Here is a 22,381-nt window from a genome sequence, read left to right as displayed (position 1 = left end):
CACAGGACCATTGTTGAAACCTTATCCCACATTTCCTCTGTTAGGCTACAAGGACTGTAGGAGACTCCTCCTCAGACTAGAATAACTACCAATAAAATTTGTGGCCATCTTGAGAATATCTTGAGGGTCTATGTGCATCTATCCTTGCTTATATCGCAGTCTTGCTAGAGCTGAGTCCCAGTTGATCGGTGCCCTGCGATCTTGAAAAATTGTTTGGTCATCCTGTCTCCTTGTGGGACCATCAAAATTTGTATGAGATAAGAAATTACTAGAAGAGCATAGAGCCAACATTGGTATCCTAAATGTGTATGCACCAGCCTACAGATAGCACCACCCTACTTTTTAGATGTGATGATTGATTGAGTGTTTCCCAACTCTTGACTCCTTGATTGTTGTAGCAGACTTCAACAATCTAGAGTTTGTAGAGGATAGTAGGAAGGAGCTTCCTCTGCAGAGATGCCAATAGCAAGAGAGGATCGCTTGGGAGTAGATCATCTTCATGGTCAATGGTAGAGAACCATGGAGCTGAGAGGAAGATTTCACCTGGGTCCCAATCAGCCTCCTCTTTTCTTTTGGATAAAGGAGACACGATGTTCTATTAGAGCACATAAACAGGTTCTATGTTGGGGATCGAGCATTGCAGAGGGGCATTCCACCAAAATTATGGTGGGTACCATGATGTTGGACATCTCCCCTATTGTGCTTCACCTAGAGAAACCCTACCAAGAGTCCCCCAAAGGAGCTTCACATCCCAAATAGACCTTCTTTAGAGCAAGGAGATGCAGCTACTGGCAGTGGGGTTGAGATTTGGCAACATCCAGAGGGTGGGTCCAAAGAGGGATGGGCTTCTGGCTGAGGCAATGTGGATGAGCAACGTAGAGTTACAATCTCAAGCCAAAGACGGAGACATGCTCTTCAAGAGCGAGAGAGAGCCCTATGATGGGACTTACTATCCATAGAGAGAGATTAGACAGCAGGACCCAGGGAGAGGTCCGGTGAGTCAAGTATTAATACCACTACTCCCATGATAGATACTAGGCTTCCTACGATGTCTTCTTCCACCACGATCTCCACCTCCACCTCCACCTCCACCTCCACCTACACCTCTAGTTACACCTTTGCCACCTCTACCAACTCTACTAGATTTGTTTTTTCTACCTCTTGCTAGTAAAATTTTTCTGTTGGCTGACCTTCTTGGTGTTGGAATTCTAGGAAAATTGTTATGCCATGGTGGTTGCTACATTTAGTGCCTTGTACTTGCACCACAGGAACCCTCATACATTTTTGGTTCTCTTGTCCCTTCCTCCATTCCTCAAGAATAGATTCCTCCAAGCATTGTTTTTTGCTTGAGGATTCTCCTTCCCTTATTCCTTGTAATTGCATTTGGGGTTATTTGTCTTGTACTATTTCTTCTCCTTTCTCTTGTGAACTTTCTTCTTCTTCTTCTCCTTCTTCTTCTTCTTCTTCTTCTTCTTCTTCTTCTTGTGCTCTTTCATGTCCTTGTTCACCTCTCCATCATTCCTCTTCTTCAAGATTAAAATATGTCTCATATGTGTGTGCCACTATCTTCACTTTTCACCTCCCTTTGTTTTTGTCGTTCTTTAAGAAATCTGTTGTATTCTTTTGTGGAGATCAATTTCTTTATCCTCTTATCCATTGCTCTACTAGCTTGCTTTGTTCTTGTGATGCAAGTTTGAGGACTTTATAAAGTCACATTTATGGTTAAGGATTTATGCCATGTTAAACCTTTCAATAATTATCGGCCCATATTAAATACCCTCAAAGATGTCTACAGAAAATAACCCCCAAAGAGATTGAAATTTCCATTATGATTTAGATTAATGACATCAATGTACATTTTTTTTGGTGACCCAATGTTTTCCTAAATGGATTTTGGTTGTTAAACACCCTTTTTTCTTTCTAATCTCCCTTTCTGTACTTCTGTTTAATCTCCTCGACCAACAAGCTACCCACAACATCAACAAACTTTAGTACTCCGCTAGGTACAAAGTTACTGACAGTTGTATGGAAGGTATCCCATGAGGATGGAAATAACATAAGAGGAATATTGCCTTAGTCTCCACATCAAAATTCATCTTCTGAGCCTGAAGCTAACTGAAAATAATTCAAGTGAGAAGAAATGGAGACCCCTTCCTTCATCTGCAGCTCAAACAACCTCTTCATGAGGTAAACTTTATTAGAGGTAGTTTCCTTCTCATAAATGGCACATAATTTCTTCCACAAATCTTCCATAGAGATTTTTCCCATTTCCTTCATGTAGTCCCATGCTTGACAGAAGAGCTTTGACCCTTGCAACACATGATGCTGCAACTCTCTTTTGGTTTCATGTTCCATATTATTTATACAATGTGCAAGTAAAGCAACTTCTCAATGAGAAGCATCTTTGCATGCAACACACAAAAATGCACTCTTTGTAATGGAATGGTTAAAATTGGATCCCATTTTTCATCAATTTCATCTTTGTTGGGTGCAACATCCTGATCACTCCATTGTTCCTATACATTTGTTTGTCAACATCATCATCTACAATATCACTCATTGCATCTTTACCCTTACCAATTTTTTATTTTCTTCTTTGGATTCCCTTTCCCTTTCCTTCTATATTATATTTGTGTCCTTGGTCACTTGAACTTGTTGTGAGTGCATGAAAAAAAGGAATAAGTATGTTGCATTTGCACTCAATTCCACTCCAAACATGCATTTCAATGTTTTAAGATCTCTTGACATGTGCCATTCTATTTGAAAGGATCAAAATCCTTCAAATTAAATAAATTTTCCTTTGATCTAGGCATGTACAACACTTGTTGGATATCTATTAAAGACCCCTTCTTCAAGTATACAAGTGTGTCTCTTTAGGAAGTACAAATGCAACAAGCCACCAAATGTGCCTATTTGACTTGACTAAAATCTTTTTGAACATCCTTATATTTGGCATGCAAAATGGATTTTTTCATCAGAGTAGTACTCACTCTCTCCAATTTTTGGCCTTTCACAACCTAGCAAATATAAGCTTTCATCCACAATATGAAAAAGTATATAAATTTACGTTGTTAAAGAGGACCTTTAAGAAATTGTAACTCAAGTAAACAAGAGACAAGTTATTTACGCTATGCTTTCATGTTATAAAATTCTACCATAGTAGCTTGGACCTTGCGCATGTCCAAAGAAACATTGTTAAGCTCCATGTACTTAAACTTGTCTCTTGGTCCTTGTGTTTCCCCTTGGTAGCTTGTCCATCTTTCTTTTTCCTTATTTGTGCCTTTCAAAATAATGCTCCCTAATGTGTGTAAAATTCCACCTAACATATTCCTACAACAATCATAGATGTGTTGAGAGATCACGCTCAACATCATGTGATTACATGTGCATAGCACTAACTCATATAGAGTGCTATAAAGGAAAGGGTTAGACGCCCTAACCCTAACCCTAAATGGGTTTGTATATATTCTACATTTTCAACTAAATCTAGCTTACAATTAGTCATCTGTGGTGTGCTCTCTAGATGTGCCCTCTCTCCTCATCTCCACTATTCTCCTCTCCCCTCTTCATACTTTGTCATGGTATCAGAGCTTCCTTGCCTTTTGCTGAGGCATTGTGATCGGAGAGCATGAGAGAGTGTCAGAGATCGATTGAGAGTTTTCTTGAGAGATCAAGAGATTGAGTGTTCTCTTCCGTTGAGAGAACTTCCGCTTTCTTGAGAGAAAATTCCATCCATGTGAGAAAATTTCCATCATTGATTAGAGTTCTTTCTTTCGTGAGAGAAAGAGAGATTTCATTTCTTGATTATGATGTAGTATTCTTCCATGAGAGAGAGAGAGAGAGAGACATAGGTCTCTGTGTTCTTGTTTCAAAGAGATTCAGTTTCTCTGATAGGCTACTCTTAGTAGCTTGGAGAGGGCCTCCTCAGCCCACAGCAGGATCCTACAGCCTCTCAGTTGCTCCCATAAGACCTTCAAAAGATGGGCTGCGAACAATGTCATCGAAGACAAGCTCCAACTAATGCTCCTCCAAACGAGATTGCCAATGACTGCCTTCAGATGTCTTATCCAAAGCCCATGCTCTAGATGCCTCTCCAACAGCGACAAGCTTCTACCTTAGCTCCAACAAACTCTAGAGATCAGCAAGTTGAACCGGCCCTTGTGTAGTACCCAGATTTTGTGGCATGTCGCTATTTAACGAATGATCCTTTTCTACACTGATCTTGCTTGATTCAATAACCTGACAATTCCCTGCCAAACTTTGGGGAGTGATCACCCGATCTTCATCATCGTCATCAAATTTTGTAAAACCTTGAGGGCATTCTATGTAGAAGTTCACCAGTTGGCACAGTTGCGCATCTCCATCGACATTTGGTTTCTGCATCTAGAAGAAATACTTGCGACTATCTTACCTAAATTTCAAGATATATACACAGTTTAGTGACTAGCCACGAACTCTGCAGATAAGTCTTGTTTCAACTTTTTGATGAAGCTATCCTTGCTTCCTGTCACAATCAGATCATCTACGTACAAAAGTGCAATAAAGTGGTTCAGTGACTAGCCACGAACTCTACATATGATAGCAAGCTTCCATGTTCATCCTTGGCTCAATGCACACTGCTTAGCACACGTCGCTTCAGTGAGCGCATGCAGCAGACAACACACGACAGCAACCTCTGACCATACGAGCAGATCCTCCAACCAAACAGCACCATAGCAACACAACGCCTCCTACAACTGCTTCACAACCTCCTTTGACCACGCTTAGCCGGCTCACAAGAGTGCATGCCTATGCTCACATCTCTACAACAAGCTCCTACGGTCACCTCTAGCATGTTATGCCATCCATGAGCTTTTCAACACCCAGCTGGCTCTAGAGCTCTTCGTCCACTCTCCAAAAGCTTCGAGCTTAGCGGCTTGCAGAGAAGGCCAGTGGATAGCAACACCACCTTCCCATAGCTAGCCGCCTCCATTAACGCAACGTGCAATGCTCCAACAGCTGACACCTCATAGAATTCTAACAATAGAATTTTCTTGGAGATTTTGTGGAATCTCAGAAGATTTCAATGGCTAGCTCGATGGCACGTCGCCTCCACCTTACCCTCAAGGATTGAAAGGGTTGGTCAGCATAACCCTGATCAGTTTAACTTGGTCAAGCTAACCCCGATTGGGTCACCAAAGTGAAGTGTGGTATATTTACTGCCATGTGGCATCCTATCTGCCACCTCGGCAAGCCTTATCTGCCATGTCACACACCCTCAGCAAGTGAAACATGGCAGATTAGCCACCTTATACATTCCACGTCAGCACCTTGGGCCATTTGCCATGTTATCAAATAAAGTCAAAGTGCCATGTCATCAGTTGACCAGTCAAAGGCCACATCATCTATTGACCAATCAAACTGGCACCTCACTACCTGCCACATCAGCACACTGCTCCACTAGCACACCTCTTCACAGGCACGATCACTACATGTGACCCCTAACTGCCACATCATCATCTAGCACATTTGCACTCCTTTAACCCCTCCACCTAGCTCAAGCCGTATCTCTTGATCCAGGAAGAATTTGAGGGCGCTCCAAAAATGGAAATTGCTCTATTTTTTGTGCTCTATGCGTCGTCATATCACGCAAATATTTCGGTGCAAGTATCACTCACTTTTAAGCCTCGTCGACAAATCCACTTCCTAAACTCACATTAGCGTCTACATCGATGCATCTAACCTAGCACATAAAAAGAACCAAAGAAAAAGAAATTATTTGATGTTCGTTTCTTTGATCGATGGTTGGTCTAGATCTAGATCAGAGTAGACGAGATTGCCATAGAGGAGATGATTTGAATTTCTCCAAGTTACCAATCTAAGCCATGCCAAAATTCCCGACTAGTTCCTACTTAGAGTCAGTCCCTACGCTCAAATACAGTTTCACATCATCACATTACCAGAAACCTGACGTTCACCAGTTCAATGAGCAGACTTCAGAGTGTTCAAAGGCATTGATCGATTGATCACTGGGGGCAAATAGCACATGATCTGATTTCAACACACATGCCATCATTGTAAAGCATATTCGGTTATTTTTTGGCATTGTGCACATCATTTTGAGCCTTGTAAAGCCTCGTGGCTATTCTTGATATCATTTGCCACAAGCCTTGTAACATATTGGATTATATATTACAGATCTACCTTCACCGATAGTTCAAATTTTACTTGCTACAGTCAATGTTTTGCAATTGATTCAGACAATGATTTTCACAACACTTTGAGTATATTTCTTGCACCATGTCTACGACTAGCAACCTCAATCTAGAGGCATCTGCTAAGTTAGACAACTCCAAACAATGTTTTGCAATTGATTCAGACAATGATTTTCACAACACTTTGAGTATATTTCTTGCACCATGTCTACGACTAGCAACCTCAATCTAGAGGCATCTGCTAAGTTAGACAACTCCAAATACAACACATGGAAATACCAAATGGAGACCATTCTTGTACTTCAGGACAAATGGGAGTATGTCGATGGATCTACACCTAGACCATTGGACGATCATACTAGTTGCAAAAGGATTTGCACATAAGGATTTGCACAGCAATATGGTCAAGACTATGATGAGACTTATGCTCCAGTAGTAAAGATGGAGTCCATGCGGTTCTTGATATCACTAGTGACACTCAATAGATGGAATGTGTATCAGCTCGATGTTAAGAATGCATTTCTCAATGGTTATCTAGACTAAGAAGTCTACATGCAACAACTAGCAGGTTATGTTGAACCAAGAAAGGAGAATCAAGTTTGCCATCTCAACTAAAGTCTCTACTGCTTAAAGCAAGCACCCCGAAGTTGGTACAATAGAATCAACAAGTATCTTGCTGATCTGGGATACATGAAATCCAATGTAGATCATACTCTCTACTATAAAGTTCAGGGAGAAGACATTACTATTGCACTTTTGTACGTAGACGATATGATTGTGACAGGAAGCAAGGATAGCTTCATCAAAAGTTTGAAACAAGAATTACCTATAGAGTTCGACACGAAAGATCTTGGACTTATGCAATATTGTTTAGAAATTGAGTTCTGGAGAGATATAGATAGCACCTTTATGAGGCAGCTCAAATATGTTGACAGTCTCCTGAAGAACATGTGGCAGATTGCAAGATTGTAGCCACTGCCATGGAACAAAGTTTGAAACTTACAGAAGATTTACAAAAGCCTACAGTCAATGACAGGTACTACAAGCAACTCATTGAATCTCTTATATATCTAACTATCACACGGCCAAATATTTATGCAATAAGTTCATTGGCACAGTTTATGGCAAATCCAAAACAGTCTCACTGGAATACAGTCAAAAGAGTCTTGATATACATCAGAGGTACAAGACGGTTTGGAATAGAATACAGAGGAAGTCATCCAAGGTTGCATGGATACTATGACAGTGACTATGCCGGAGATCATGAGACCAAGATATCGACACAGGGATACGAATTTTTCTGTGGTCAAGTTGCTATATCATGGTTGTTAAATAAACAACCAACTATTTCTTTGTCTTCAACTGAAGCAGAATATAGAGCACTCACTATAGGTGCATGTGAGGCTATATGGCTCAGAAGACTATTGTCAGAAATAGATTACTTTGATGAATCCAAGCCAACAACAATATACTATGATAATCGATCTGCATTGGCCAAGAATCCAATATATTACTCCAGGACAACGCACATTGATGTCATAGAGCACTTCATCAGAGAAAGAGTGTTACTTGGTGACATCACACTACAGCATTGTGATAGCAAAGAAAATGTTGCAGACATCTTTACCAAACCACTCGGTAAAGAGCTTTTCGAGAAACACCTACAAGCTCTTGGTTTGACGCAGAGGAAGGACATTCCCATTAAAGGGGTGTGATGGAATGTAGCACCCTACTCTTCCTTGCTCCAGCATCACAAGCTCTCCATTGGTTGCAAAACCTTCATCCTATGCTTGTAACCAAGAGTAGTTCTTTTTATTTCTCCAATTTTGTAGTCAACATAGCAAACTATTACTAGAGGGAAAAGACTCTTTCAACAATTTTGTCTTTTCATGGATCTTGTAATTGCCTCTTGTGAACTTTATTTCACATCAATGTATTTTTTATCTCAATTTTGGAATGTAGAAGAAACTTTATGTTTGTCCTTGTATTACCTATTTGTGGAGAGTGTGGATGGTATCTTTAAGTTTTTCAATTTATCCTTCCATCCTGACCAAGTGAACCTTGGCAAATTGGGCTTTAGCACTAGTATGACCAATGCATTTGCAATAGCCAAGTAAGCCTTGAAGACCATCTCCCACTTATTCAATTAAACTTGACTCATTTTCAAACATAAAAGGAGCACCTAACAAAAAATCCACTAGATAGAGTCCACCAACACTCCATAGGTTGACATGCCTTGCTCCTTGTTCTTATAGATGGTTTAGTGTTTCTTTTTGGACAATATTGTGGCCAATGCATTGACAAGTCTTAGCAAATTTACATCCAACTTCAATGTGCAAGGTACCTAAGTTTATAGCTTTTTGTTGCAATCTTGCAATGGAGACATGGAAGGATTTCAAAAATAGATTTGCAAAAGGAAATTCAAAGGAACAAAGATTTGACATTAGCAAAGGGTACAATAGGATCCATTAAAGCAATACATGTTTGGGATTAGAACATAATAAAGTGATGAGAAGAAATTGAATTTAGGGTTTGAAAAAATATAATGTGAGAAAAACTAGGAAGTGATTATGGTGACAAGAAGAAGGAATTAATGGTTGGAAAGTGATTTGGGTGCATATGTATGATTTGGGGGGTTTCAGGACATTTTTAGAACTTTTGAACAAATAAAATTTATGGGGTAGTGGTACCACGAGATATTTTTTTGAGAATGGGGACCACCTTAGGTGTAAAGAGGGGCACCTTTTTCCAAGTAAGGGGTCCCTCCAATTGGGTGAGGGAAGTGCACTTTTTGGGACCACCGAATCCTAGGGAGATGTATTCTTTTGGACTATGAGTGGTAGGGAGCTCACGTGGGGAACTGCATCACTTTCAACATTTGCATCTAGGTCTACATTTCTACACTGACTGGTAGCGAGCTCAGGTGGGGCATTACATAACTTTCTACATTTGTATCTATATCGGTGTTCCAAAGAGCAACCTTTGTCTTGCACCCAGGTTGAAGGATTAGGCATAATTTCTCCATGTGATCCTCTCAAAACTCCATGAGACCCATCTACATTGTCTCCAATAGCTCTGTCAAGGTGGTTATTTCGATGATCTGAGAGATCGCTATAAAATCAATATAGGCTTAGACAATTCTTCTAGAATTTGTGTATGGTTTTGAGTTTCTATGACTTTTCTTTTAATGCCATTCAACACTAAGTGCTTTGGTGTTGCTACTGCCTAGGAATTCCGATGTGTAGCGAGCTCATTAGTAACCTACTTAGTTCATTTTTCCCACCATTATTATCTTCATCCACCTCTTGGGTGGCAATTGTAATCACAAAATGACACTGTTCCTGAAATGTTCTACTTTAGTGCAGGCATACACTACTTTAGTCTGGAGAAATCAGGAGAGGTATCTTGCCCTCACTACTTGCCAACTTGCAAGTCAAGTACCTCCAACTACTTGACAGTGGGGAATTTGGGTAGATGCTTTGAGGTACCACTTCATTGATTTATCAGGTGGGTCTACCACCAAGGAAGGTTTAAATTCTACCTCCATTTGTGCTTTATTAGAGTCCTCAATTTGTGGCTTTCTATTTAAGCATGAACTTCAATTTTTCGCCAATGGAGCATCCACTTCTGTAGAGGGTTAATACAAGGGGTTTGAGAAGTCATGGAGGTGGTTTAAAGGACTGCATGAGTGTTAACTCTACTGCTACCAAACCAATGGCATTTTTTCCCCCAACTTTCAATGTTTGTCTTCCTGAATAGATACAAAATTAAGTGGAGTTGGAACTATGATGAACGACAAGGGTGCATCTATAGGGAAGAGGATGGAGAATTTACTAGAGGAGAGACTTGACATTGGGCTTTGCAAAATGGGCCACTTCTTTGCAATATCTCTAGGGCAAAAGGCATGCCTAAGCCATCGGCTTATTGGTTTTTCTTGGCATACTCACACCATCACAATTGCAGAGATGTTAATGGTCTTGTTTTGGATCTAGACAAGCTCAAGAAAGAATTGATAGCAAGGCACTAGGTGGTCTTCCTCAAGGTTGGAACTCCCCTCCTAAGTATTTAGCATAGTGATTAGCCCCGAACTCGCAGCCTATTTGGGTGCTTTGGAACATTTTCATTAACATTGTGGAAACATCCTCATAATTTGGTGCCATGTCCACTAGTTCTCACTTGAGAAGCTCCTCGAAGGACAGATAAAACTCTACTGACAAACCATCCAGGCGCAGGCCTTCTGACATATATTTATAGCAAAAAAGTGGAATATAGGAGTGTGGGATAGTTAGTAGACCCTTTATTTCTTTGGTATTGGATATTTATGTTTGACTCGGAGCGAAATTGTTTTAAAGATCTTTTTCTAGTGTTTGTCCATGGGAAGACCCAATAAAGAGACATGAAAAGAGAGGAAGGGAGGGGACTTGGGGGATGCTTGAGTGTCAAGCTCTTGAGATAGTCAACATGTGACATAGTACTAGCCCACTAATGCCTTTGGTATTGGATATTTATGTTTGATGCGGAGTGAACTTGTTTTTAAGATCTTTTTCTTGAAAAAATTGTATCACCCATGCATGCATGCATGATGCGATAGATTTACGTAAGTTAGGGGTGCCTAGTATTAGCCCCTTGGGCCTTTACCCTAGCGTGACTTGCAAACTGGCTGAGTCAATGACATGAAGATGGTTTAATACAAACTAGCCAAAAAAACATTTCACAAGGTCCGAATCTAGGTCCGATCTAGGTCCGAATAGGGCTACCTTGTGGGAGATTGTTAGATAATATGCTACTCTCCACAAGATCTGGTCAGCTCGCTATGATGCCTCTGTTAGCAATTCGGTTGTTTTTTCACTTGCATGCAAGCAAGCAGTAGTAGACATAGGAGTCCAAGTTAAGTGGCAATTCAGCTGTTTTTTCACTTGCATGCAAGCAAGCAGTGGTAGACATAGGAGTCCAAGTTAAGTGGCTAATGGCCAGTTGGCCTGAGGAGAGTGCTAGAGTTTGTCTTCGGGGCATTCTGTTCGATATGTCTTTTGTACGACTCTGTTATTCTGATTAATATGTAAGTATACCTCTTTCAATTTATTTTTTAAAAAAAACGTTTCACGTGTACTACATTAAGAGGGGAGTATGGACATCTAAACATCATATTAAACTGCAGAACATCTAAACCAACCGTGAGAAGGCATCCAAAGTCGGGGAGGGACGTCAAGGTGACCTAAATAGTACGTGTGGGCACGGCCCGTATGTTCGGGACCTTTGCATGCATTTTCGTTGTCGTGGAGGTTGACAGCTATAATTAAGAACGTCATGAGATTCGACAAGAAGAATCGGAAGTTCGATAAAGGCCAGCAATACATATTTGACAAATCTGCTCTTTCAATAGGAAATGGATAAATTCAGTCTGTGAACCGTCTGATTGTTTAACAGACAGGATCAAAATCACGGAACTCTTCCTCCTCGCCCGCAGCTTTGAGGTCGGGCTCCCGGCTCTTATTGCTCTGACTACAATTTCCCAAAGCTAATTACAAATTCCCAAATCTAAATCTGTCCTCCTTCAAGCAGCGCTACAATTGACCGCACAGAGGTGCAAAAATTCCCAGCACGAGCTGCCATTGCCCTGGCCTGTCTGTTTGCAAGCTCCGAATGAGGCGGCTAAAATTATTGCTTAGTATAAAATGATTTGTTTGCCCTTGTTGCCAACTGCATTTGCCGCCGCAATCGGGCCTCCAACTTTCTAAGAATCAAAGAATAGCAGCGCCTGTACACAGGAGCATCGAAGCCGGCAATGGATAATGACGAGTAGATCTTTGTTGAAGATGCGGCTTGTCTTGCGGGAACAAGCATATAAATCTATTGCTTGTTGACGGAGTGGTGGCAGCCTCGATGGAATGAATGAGCTTAACCACTTTTATCAGGTTTCCACGGTGATGTTCGTGGACAAGACAGAGGAAAGGCTGAATTACCCGACTTGAACACTTACAGAGAGAAGGATGAAGAGAACTGATTGGAAGGATTGCTGATTGCCACCCACAAGAGCGAGATGGTGATGGAGAGAAGGCCCGCCCACACCCAGATGATGGTCGGCGTGCGGCCCCTCCGTCCCATGAGGCCCTTGGCGAAAGGATAGAGATGCATGAGAACCCACAAACTGAAGAAGACGCCTCCCAGCAGTTTGCTCCACGACGGGCTCGAGCTGTAAATGGTTCTGGCCACAGCAACGGCAATAGCGATCATATTGACCATCATAATGGTGAGAGGCGGGATCATGAGCGAGGTCCACTTGACAACATAGAGGTCGGCGAACTCATCCTCCTCGCCATCGGTACCAGTTTTAGAAGTGAGGGTGAAGGAGATCTCGATACCAGCGAGAACCTTGAGGAGGCCTTGGAGGACGGCAACGATATGGGCACTGGTACCGCCGATGACCCAGAACTGTTCGTTACGCCACCATTCTTCGAGGGTGATACCGGCCCATTTAACTTCAAGGACAGCGAGCAAGCAAAGGGTGATGGAGATGGTGAGGAGGTAGATGAGAAAGGAGACATCGAGGGTCTGGACGATGAATTGGTTGGAGAAGAGGGAGAGGGCGGGGAGGAAGCAGTAGACCATGAGGAAGATGGAAGTGAAGGGGTAAAGGCCAACATTCATATAAGCAACACGCTGAAGAAGCTTCATTCGAGGTCCCGCTAATAGCCCATTGTTACGTGAGAAGAAAATTTCAACAGACCCCGTCGCCCACCGGAGTACCTGCTGTAGCCGGTCCGTCAGATTTATCGGCGCAGTCCCCCTGAACGCATCCCTCTTGGTTACACAGTACACTGACCGCCACCCCCGCGAATGCATCCGGTAGCCGGTCACCACATCCTCTGTGACAGACCCGTAAATCCACCCGACGGAACTGCCCCATTCGGTCTTATCTTCGTACCAGCACGATACGACACTTATGGCTTCCGCCACCGTGGCGGGGTCGAGGGGCTCGCGAGCACCCGTCAGCACACCTGGCGGTCTTCCGTGCTTGACACCTGGATGGTCTGCCAGCGGGCGCCCCTCATATTCAGCCCTGGCGATGGAACTGAGAAACGTGTTCGAATTCCCGAACTTCTTGGGCACCAGCTCAGCCTCCTGGTCGTCCTCGTCACTAATTTCCAATTCTTTTTTCTGATTATGGACTTTCTTTTTTCTTTTACTGCAGCACCCGCAAAATCCCCCGTGCTCCTTATACCGTGGGGGATCGCCACCGTATAAAGCTACTCTACGGAACATACACCCAGTACCTACGTACATGGGGCCTTGGAGTCCGTCCAAAGCCCGCATGTTTCCGTCGAAAAATACCGTATTGTGGTTGGCGTATCTGTCGTTGGGATCTATACCCTCGAAGCGCTGTGGAAATTGGACGTAGCAGATGTTTTCTCCGCCCCTGTCGAGCATGAAGCAGATGCCTTCTTTGAAAGCCATGGAATTGTAGACGTAGTGATCGCAGTCCAGATTGAGAATGAAGGCTCCGTTGGACATTATCGCTGAGCTCCGAACCAGCGCGTTCATGGCGCCTGCCTTCTTGTTGTGATCGTAGCCCGGTCGCTTCTCCCGTGATACGTACACCAGCATCGGTAGCCGTATGTCCACCTCGCTGCTGTCGATCAGATTCTCCTCGTCCGAGCTCCCGTACAGCGGGTCGCAGCTCGGCGGCGCCAGCATCACCTGCAGCAAGCAACGCGCACGATCGATCAGCTCACGTTCATGCAAAAAAAACTCCGTGCAAAACTTGTTTTCGTTTCTCGGAACGATAACCTGCAAAAAACTCGTTTTTCCGCTCTCGAGACGATAATGCATTCACGGATTCCATTCACATTTCTGGGGATTTGAACGGATTTTCAGTAATCAAATCAGCTTTGCAAGTGCGTTCTACTCAGATAAGATGATATCCATCCGTCCATTCGGAGCTATTACGGGTGGATTTGAACGGATTTTCAGTAAAGAAATCGACTATGCATACTGCGCAGTGCGTTCTACGATGATGTCCGTGCACCCATCCGGGCTGTAAAATGTGGGTTTCAGCAAAGAAATCAAGTTTGCACAGTGCGCAATGCGTTCTACTCAGAGAAAAGGATACGCCGAGCTATAAGTACCGAAGAAGCTTTTCCTACCTGAATAATTCCGGCGTGATCTCCCCTGCTATGCTCCTGCCCCGACGTTGTCCATGTGCCTGGCCAATGCGTGCCGTCCGCCATCCATGTCGCCTTGGGAACGTTGAGCGGCTCCGTCGGATCGATGCCGCTCTCGATTTGGTTCCGCTTGGCTTTGATCTCTTCGTGCGCATTGTACGCATCGGAACGCCTACGGATCGAATCCGGCAAGCTGTTGATCCGCACCTTGAATTCGTCGTAATCTCTCTTCACCCTTCTCCGTTCTTTGACGAAGTCTTGCCGGACCTTGTTCTTGGTGGGGTCACCGCGTAAATTGAAGTACGTCTCCGGATTGCGAGGCTCGATGTTGTGCTTCCTGCAGAAGGGCACCCAGATTCGGCCGAAGCTGGCCGCCTCAGCCAGAGCCTCGAAGGTCAACAGAGCCCCTCCGTCGTCCGACAAGTAGCACGATAGCTTGTCAACGGGGTAATCCGCTGCAAGGATGGACAGTATGGTATTGGCTGTGACGAGCGGTGGCTCTTTCTCCGGATCTGCCGTGGAGACGAAGATATCGATACCAGGGAGATCGGATCGTCCAGAAGGATTCTCCGGAGTGGGTCGCTCGAATTTGTCCTTGAGGCAGGCCAAGTCCGTCGCTCGGTTGATGGGGCAGAGCTTTGGCAACTGGTCCAAGATCCAGGAGAAGGCGAACCAAATTTCGCAGACTATCGACATTCCCCACAGCCAGATAGCATCGGTGTTCGGATGCGTAACTCTCCAATATAGGAAAAGGCCGAGTACCACAAACCTGATGATCACGAGCAGCCTGCACACAAAGAACTCGACTCTGTGAGAGACAGAAGAAAAATTCGCATCGGTTTGACCAAAAGCAGCGATATTTTCTTTTAGTTCAACCAACTTCATCACAGCTGGGAGTGACACTGTTGAAAGACAGTCAAAACTCCTCTCTCGAAATCCATACATCAGACATCTTCACTTTTTCGACAAAATCACTCATGTCGAATTAGTACTCACTGCGAGACAGACTTATTACCTGTAAGGGCTAAGAATGGCGGCCGGCACCTTAACCTTGCGCGTCAGGGGCCGCCTTGCTCTCTCTTTGAAGTCCGGCGGAGGATTTGCCATCCCCCCCACACCAGTGTAAGGGTCGGCTTCCTTAGGCCACAGCGCATTTCCAAACCCATAGGTCCCCTTGGTCTCGTACAGCCAGTGAGCATGATCGAAATCGTTGTTTTGGCTCCTCATCAACAATTGGGAGCTATTTTTCGATTTCATCAAAGACAGCCTGCGCTCCATCCTGGGCTCCGGCGCAGGAAGAGAAAGAGGAGTTCCCGACTCATTTCCAGCGTCATCTGTATAAGCCGACTTAAAAGGTTCCTTGCAGCCAGGACAGTTTCCCCCGGCTTTGCAAGCATCGGCGTAGCAATCCCTGCAGATCTTGAAGTTGCACTCGCAGGGTGAAAGCTCGTCACCCCTCTCATCGCGAATCACTCTCCCGTCGCAGCCCTCCATGCCACAGATGGAACCCCGCGCACCGGCCATCTGAGGATGATTTCCGTCTCCATCCGTCATTTTATCAAGAACATGACTCCTCGTCATCGTGTTAAACCCCCCGGTGAAGATGCTGCTGGAGACCATTTGCTGCTCGGCCTTCATCCCGATGGTGGGATCGACTCCGCCGGCGGTCATGGGCTGATTATCGGGAGTGGGAGGGATATGCACGGTGTATCCAATATTCATGCTACTGAGGTCGCCGGAGTCAGGGTCATTGGAGTCACGGGAGAAGTTGAGGTAGCGACCACTGGTGCTACGGCGGTAGGCACTGTTGACGGGGGCGGAGGGCTGGTTGGGGGTGGGAGCGGCGGTAGCAGAGGAGCGGAAGGATTTACCGGAGGAACGGGAGGGGGCGGAGGAAGCCATAGAGGGGGAGGAGGAGGAAGCGTTTTGATTTGGGCAGGGCGGGGGGAGTAGAGGGCAGGGAGGACGGATGTCTGTTGAAGAGGAGGAGGTTGAGGAGCAGAGGGGGTGGCTATGGCGATGGCTATGGCGATGGCTATGGCGGACCCATAAGCTGAACAGAGCAGAAGAAGAAGAAGAAGAAGAGAGACGAGGAGAACATGAGTGCGTGTGGTGATATACAGGGAGTAGAGGGCGTGTGTGCTGACCTGGCTTTGCCGCCTCTGTGGCATAGGCCCTGGTCATGCGGGAGTGCCTGGATAGCGGCGCGCTACTACTAAGGACGAAAAACGCGTGGGACGACGGCTCCACGCTGCGAAGCCGTCGGTAGCCCCACTCCCCACGCCCTCTTCCTGTTGACCCTTCCTAAGCGGTATCTTCACCCCCCCCCGTTTTGTTGAACATTTCCTAACTTCCCCTGACAACCTGGCTTTCGTTTATCGCCTTCCCCCACCACCCTTCTCTCAGTTCTCTCTCCACCCTCTACATACCCGTGAGTTTCACATCTTGCTCTAGATGCTTGTGCCACCTTGTCTTGCCTTTCACCGCGTCAATGTGGTTTTTATGCCCCTATCGTTTTAGCTTTGCACTTTCAAACCTATGCCCCCTATGATGCTTCCTTGATTGCAAACCCCTTGGAGTGAGTAAAGGCGAAAGCAACCAACCCATGATTGGGATGAGTAGAGTTTCTCTCGTTGATGAGGTAATGCTCCTTGAAAATAACCAAAAGGAATCAGAGAGATGGATTCTAATCAAAGTAACCCCCAAAACCCTTCAACATTAGATTTGTAAAATTCCAAGAGGGATTTCTAAACAAAACTTTACAATATTCATAATAATTGACTTTATCTATATCCCTTCAATTCTATGTAAATGTTGAAATGGTCTTCATGAATTAGTTTCTTCACAAAATTATCGAAATCCCTTTCATTTCTATGTAAAAGTTTGAAATCGTCTTCACAAATTTAATTGTGATTCCAAAAGAAACAAACCCAAATAACACCAAAACCCTTCATCGCAAAATTATCGAAATCCCTTTCAATTCTATGTAAAAGTTTGAAATGGTCTTTGCAAATTTGTTTGTGATTCCAAAACCAATACCTAATGCTTATGAGTTGATTGCATTTTCTCTTTTGCACCTAAATCCTCCCAACTTATACTTTTTCAAATAGATTTCAAGCAAGATATACTAATCATGGATGTCTTTAAAGGATATACCTATGTATAAGTATAAAATATTGACAAAAGTCTACGTAAATTTTCAAAATTTCTTAGTAGTGACAAAGTATAATATAAAATTTTATATTTCCTTTCAAACTTCAATACAAAATATCTAAATCTTATAATAAAACCTAGTGAATGTTACAAACTTTCAACGCTAATACAAAAGTAACCCACCAATGATGCTATCTCCATGGGATGAGTAGAGTTTCTTAAAATGGAAATTTGATTCCTTGTGTGGGAAAACACTAACCATGAGCATCCTTACATAATCCTCTTGTCTCTTGGATCATTCTCGGTGTGAGTAATGTTCCTTGAAAAGAACTAAAAGAAAACACTAGAATGGCTTTCAATTTTGTAATTCCAAAAGAATCAATCACAAATAAGTCCCACGAATTTGTAAACAAAAATTTGTAGTGTTAAGGATACACAATTTTATCAATATTCCTTACAGTTTTATGTAAAAGTTCAAAATGGTCTTCTCTCTTTTTTAAATCTCCCCTTGTCTGACGCATCTTGCAAAATAGTATGCTCCTCATTCGTTCTCATTTCCTCTACAAAGATGTACCCTAGCACCTAATGAAAGTGGCTTACCAAAGCAAGTAGCCCTTTATAAATTAGAATGAGGATGATATAAACTAGTGTAGCACCTTAACTCACAAAAGCATAAAAGCTTGAACAAGAAGAATGTCAAATAGTATGCTCCTCATTCGTTCTCATTTCCTATACAAAAATGTACCCTAACACCCAATAATACCAAAGCAAGTAGCCCTTTATAAAGTAGAATGAGGATGATACAAACTAGTGTAGCACCTTATTTAACAAAATCACAAAAGCTTGAACAAGAAGAATGGCAAAGCAAAGTCGGAGGATCAACACAATGCAAACAAAAACCATGGTTTTTCTTATAACCTGTTGCTAAGATTACCAACTATTGTATAACCAATACTTAAGGCTTACCCATTGATTGCATTTTCTCTTTTGCATCGAAATCCTCCCAGCTTATACATTCTCAAATAGAATTTCTAAGTAGGATATCCCGATCTTCTAACCAAGGATGTTTTTGACAAATGATACACTTAAATATAATTATAAAAGTTTACATAGGTAGTTTTGTAATATTCATAATAGTCACAAGATATAAATATAAACTTTTATGTTTCCTTTCAAACTTTATCCAAAATATCTTGGTGAAAATCTAAAATTTTAAACAACATCAAAGGGACTAAATGTAGTCAAGGTATTAAAAAGAGGCGGTTTTGATAATATTTCCAAACTTGTAACATGAATATCTACTAAAACTTTGAACAATTGAAATTGAAAGTATTCTGAAGCATGTCAAATTCCATATAATGTTTTCTTTTCAGCTTCTAAAGTGTATGCATATTATGAAAGTCATAAAAATGAAAAGAAATAACTTACTTGGTCGGACTTTCTTTCCTTCCTTAGTGATGATTCTCTTCCTTTAAGGCCAAGTTCATAGTTAACAATTTGTAGTCCCAGACATGAGGGGGTGGAGGAGGCTTTATAGAAGGTAGAGCATTTACAAATAATAGCTTAGGGTTGTCATGGCCTTAATCCAAGCTCATCTACTACGAATGACACTACTTGAGACCTAAACCTAAACTTAACCATAATTCTTTTTATTTGGAGACTTTCTATTAAGGTGTACAAGTCTCATATCTTAGCATATTGTATGGGAAAAGCATAATATGTAGTTGAGAATGTTCTTTGTAGAGAGTTCTGATTGCTTTCTTAGAGTAGAAGGAAGGAATTTTGAGCATTTTTCTATAACATTGTTGATAAGGAGAAGATTGAATGGTCTACAAGCTAGCAAAATATGTTGCAAAAATATAGTGCTTAAGGCTTGAAGAAGAGCATGTTTTTTTATGCTTCTCTTGTTTTTAAAGAAAAATTTAAAAGAAGATGTCAAGTTTCATCCCAATTTTCATGTACCAACATAAAAGATACAAAGATTTCAAAACTCCTCTAATTTTTTGGGGGTTTAGAGAGAATCTTTCAACATATTGCTTATGTGGGCATGTAACCATGCTAGGAGCATGGCTGAGATTGTATTTTATCTTTTACCTAATCCTTATGAGTTGATTAGAGTTTCTCTTTTGCAACTAAATCCTCCTAGCGTATACTTTTTCAAATAGGTTTCAGCAAGATATACTTAATATCCTAATCATGGATGTCTTTTAAAGGATGTATACTTAGTATAAAATATTGGCGAAAGTCTACATAGGCAATTTTCAAAATTTCGTAGTAGTTACAAAGTATAATCTAAAACTTTATATTTCCTTTCAAATTGCTATATTTCCTTTTAAACTTCAATACAAAATATCTAAATCGTGGTAAAAGTTTACAATAAGTTTTAATGAATGTTACAAACTTTGAATAAAAATTCAAAAGTAACCCACCAATGATGCTCTCTCTGTGTGTTGTCTTTGTGCCAACATGGACTTAGATAGTACTGAATGTGCGTGTAGAGTAGCGGCAAAGCCCTGCTTGTACTGCATAAGGCTAGGAATAATCTCTCTTAGGAATCCTCAACATGCAAGTTCTACTTGCAATTCCTACATACGAGTTCTATATGCAACTCCTACATGCAAGTCCTACATGCGATTCCTACATGCATGTTCTACTTGCAACTCCTACATGCAAGTCCTACATGCGATTCCTACATACGAGTTCTACATGCAACTCCTACATGCAACCCTCTTTGTCTAAAGGCATCTCAACCATATTGAAATCGCTCCCAATAATCCAAGAGTCTGCAATATGGGACCAAGAGAGCAACTCCTTCCAAAGGAGGACACGATTCCCTCTCAAGTTGGGTGCATAAAGGTTAAGAAAGCCAACTTTACGCCCACCAATCAGCAAAATAACCCACTATGCTCTGGAGGGAGGGGACTATGACTCCATGTCCAATGACCAAGGGGAGCATCGAAGAAGAGATAGAAATGCAAATGCCTCCCCTGGTGCCTTAAGCAGGTGACCAAAAAGTATGGCCAGAAAGAAGCTTACCTGACTTGGCACAATCTCTACCATCTTGCTTATGCTCTTGGAGCATAAGGACATCAGGGCGGTAGCAAGCTAAGAGTGTCCACTTCCGGACCACTTTCGGGTGAGTGTGACACCCGCTCGAGTGAAAATACAAAGGTTTTGCTTCGGTCTCCTATACCTCGATCGAGGTATAAGCTCCAATGAAAATCACACACGAGCACAACCGAGCCTAGCCAATACCTCGATCGAGGTACGTAGCTTTTTCACCGGACCGAGCCTCTACCTCGATCGAGGCTTGCTGGCAAGCCAGCTATACATGCCACATCTACCTCGTTCGAGGTATTGTGGCAATCCAGCTCAACCTCGATCGAGGTCAGGTGGCATGTCCAGCATACCTCGATCGAGGTATGTGCCATCCGACAAAGCAGCCAACAGGGCGGATGACATACCTCGTTCGAGGTATGCTGGACACATGACTTGGCATCCCGCTTCTGCCAACACACCACGATCGAGGTGTCGTGGCACGTCCAAACCTCCATCGACGTGGATGTACCGAGATGTATGGGCATTTCACAATACCTCGATCGAGGTATTGTGGCATGGCAATACCTCGATCGAGGTAGATGTAAAGAGATGTATCATCATGTCAAGAATACCTCGATCGGGGTCTCGTGGCATGCCAACGAGATGTATGGTTATGTCAAGAATACCTCGATCGAGGTATCGTGGCATGGCAATACCTCGATCGAGGTAGATGGACAGAGATGTATGATCATGTCGAGAATACCTCGATCGAGGTATCGTGGCATGCCGATACCTCGATCGAGGTATATGTGCCGAGATGTATGGGCATGTCAAGAATACCTCGATCGAGGTAGCTAAACCCTATTTTTTCTTATAAAAGGAGAGCGACCCGCCTCATTCCGCACACCTCGATCGAGCTCTGCCTCATCCACCGATTTCGGATTTGCCGGACTTCGACGGAAAAGCGCGAGCGACGGAGAGCCACGAACGGACATCGACGGAGATGGACGGAGCAGGAGCGGGAGAGTCCAGGTAGGGTATTTTCTTTTATGTAGCATTTTCTTTTATGTAGAATTTGATTAAATTTTAGTTTAAAAGAAAATTTATAAAATGCATTTTAATGTTTTTCTGAAATTTATGAAATACGGGATTTTTTAATTAAAATGTGAAAATTAATTTATTTTTTTTAATGGAGCTTTTTTGAGTAAATAAAAAAACGTTCATATTATTAATTATAAAATATTTATAAATTTGAAATGTATTTGTAAATTTATTTTTTAATTTTTAAATTACGACATTTATAATTCAAAATGTGAAAATTTTAATTTTAGGAAACGTAATTTAAAATTTTAGCTTATAAGAAAAATTATAAAATGCATTTTAATGTTTTTCTTAAATTTATGAATTACGAGAAATTTATTTAAAATGTGAAAATTAATTTATTTTTTTAAATAGAGCTTTTTTTAGTAGTGGAAATGCCTAGATAGTGGCTTAGTCCAAATCTTCAATATCCCTTTGAAATAGTGGCTTAGACCTTAAGAAGACATGGAATAGTTTGCAAATGTCTAATTCTTCTAAGTTATGCATAGACTCTAGCATAACTGAAAAAAGAATATTACAAGATTGAGAATATTTGGATGGGTCTTCAAGAACTCGAATATTACGGTCTGTGCCTATAAACTGTTTGAGATTCTTATGCTATCACTATGGCATGCTTTAGATCTAGCACTTTGATCATGTTTGTTGTCTAGTTCCATAATTCATCTACTTCTCTTATATGTATAAGAAGAAAGAAATACGCCATAGAGAAACTGAAAGTTTAACTAGAATACC

General features: G+C 42.3%; 1 protein-coding gene across 1 annotated transcript; it reads right to left on the bottom strand.

Annotated features, from left to right (window-relative positions):
* Positions 1 to 11,570: 11,570 nt before the first annotated feature.
* LOC147881604 (cellulose synthase-like protein D2) lies at positions 11,571 to 16,381 on the bottom strand. The gene is made up of 3 exons (XM_087401392.1): positions 15,372 to 16,381; positions 14,339 to 15,143; positions 11,571 to 13,892 (listed from the first exon to the last, which is right to left on the bottom strand). Exons 1-3 carry the CDS (start codon positions 16,256 to 16,258, stop codon positions 12,171 to 12,173), a joined length of 3,414 nt encoding a protein of 1,137 aa, XP_087257518.1. The 5' UTR covers positions 16,259 to 16,381; the 3' UTR covers positions 11,571 to 12,170.
* Positions 16,382 to 22,381: the final 6,000 nt, after the last annotated feature.

Source organism: Dipteris shenzhenensis, chromosome 30 (assembly GCF_047967505.1).
Source record: "Dipteris shenzhenensis isolate YYH24624 ecotype China chromosome 30, Dip_SZ_1.0, whole genome shotgun sequence".
Classification (NCBI taxonomy): Eukaryota; Viridiplantae; Streptophyta; class Polypodiopsida; order Gleicheniales; family Dipteridaceae; genus Dipteris; species Dipteris shenzhenensis.
This window is presented reverse-complemented; position numbering and strand designations above follow the sequence as displayed.

Coding starts and splice junctions, on each gene's coding strand:
- LOC147881604 (XM_087401392.1), bottom strand. CDS start 16,258: ATGGCTTCCTCCGCCCCCTCCCGTTCCTCCGGTAAATCCTTCCGCTCC. Junction 15,144..15,371: donor GCCATTCTTAGCCCTTACAG/GTAATAAGTCTG, acceptor CTTTGTGTGCAG/GCTGCTCGTGATCATCAGGT. Junction 13,893..14,338: donor ATCACGCCGGAATTATTCAG/GTAGGAAAAGCT, acceptor TGCTTGCTGCAG/GTGATGCTGGCGCCGCCGAG.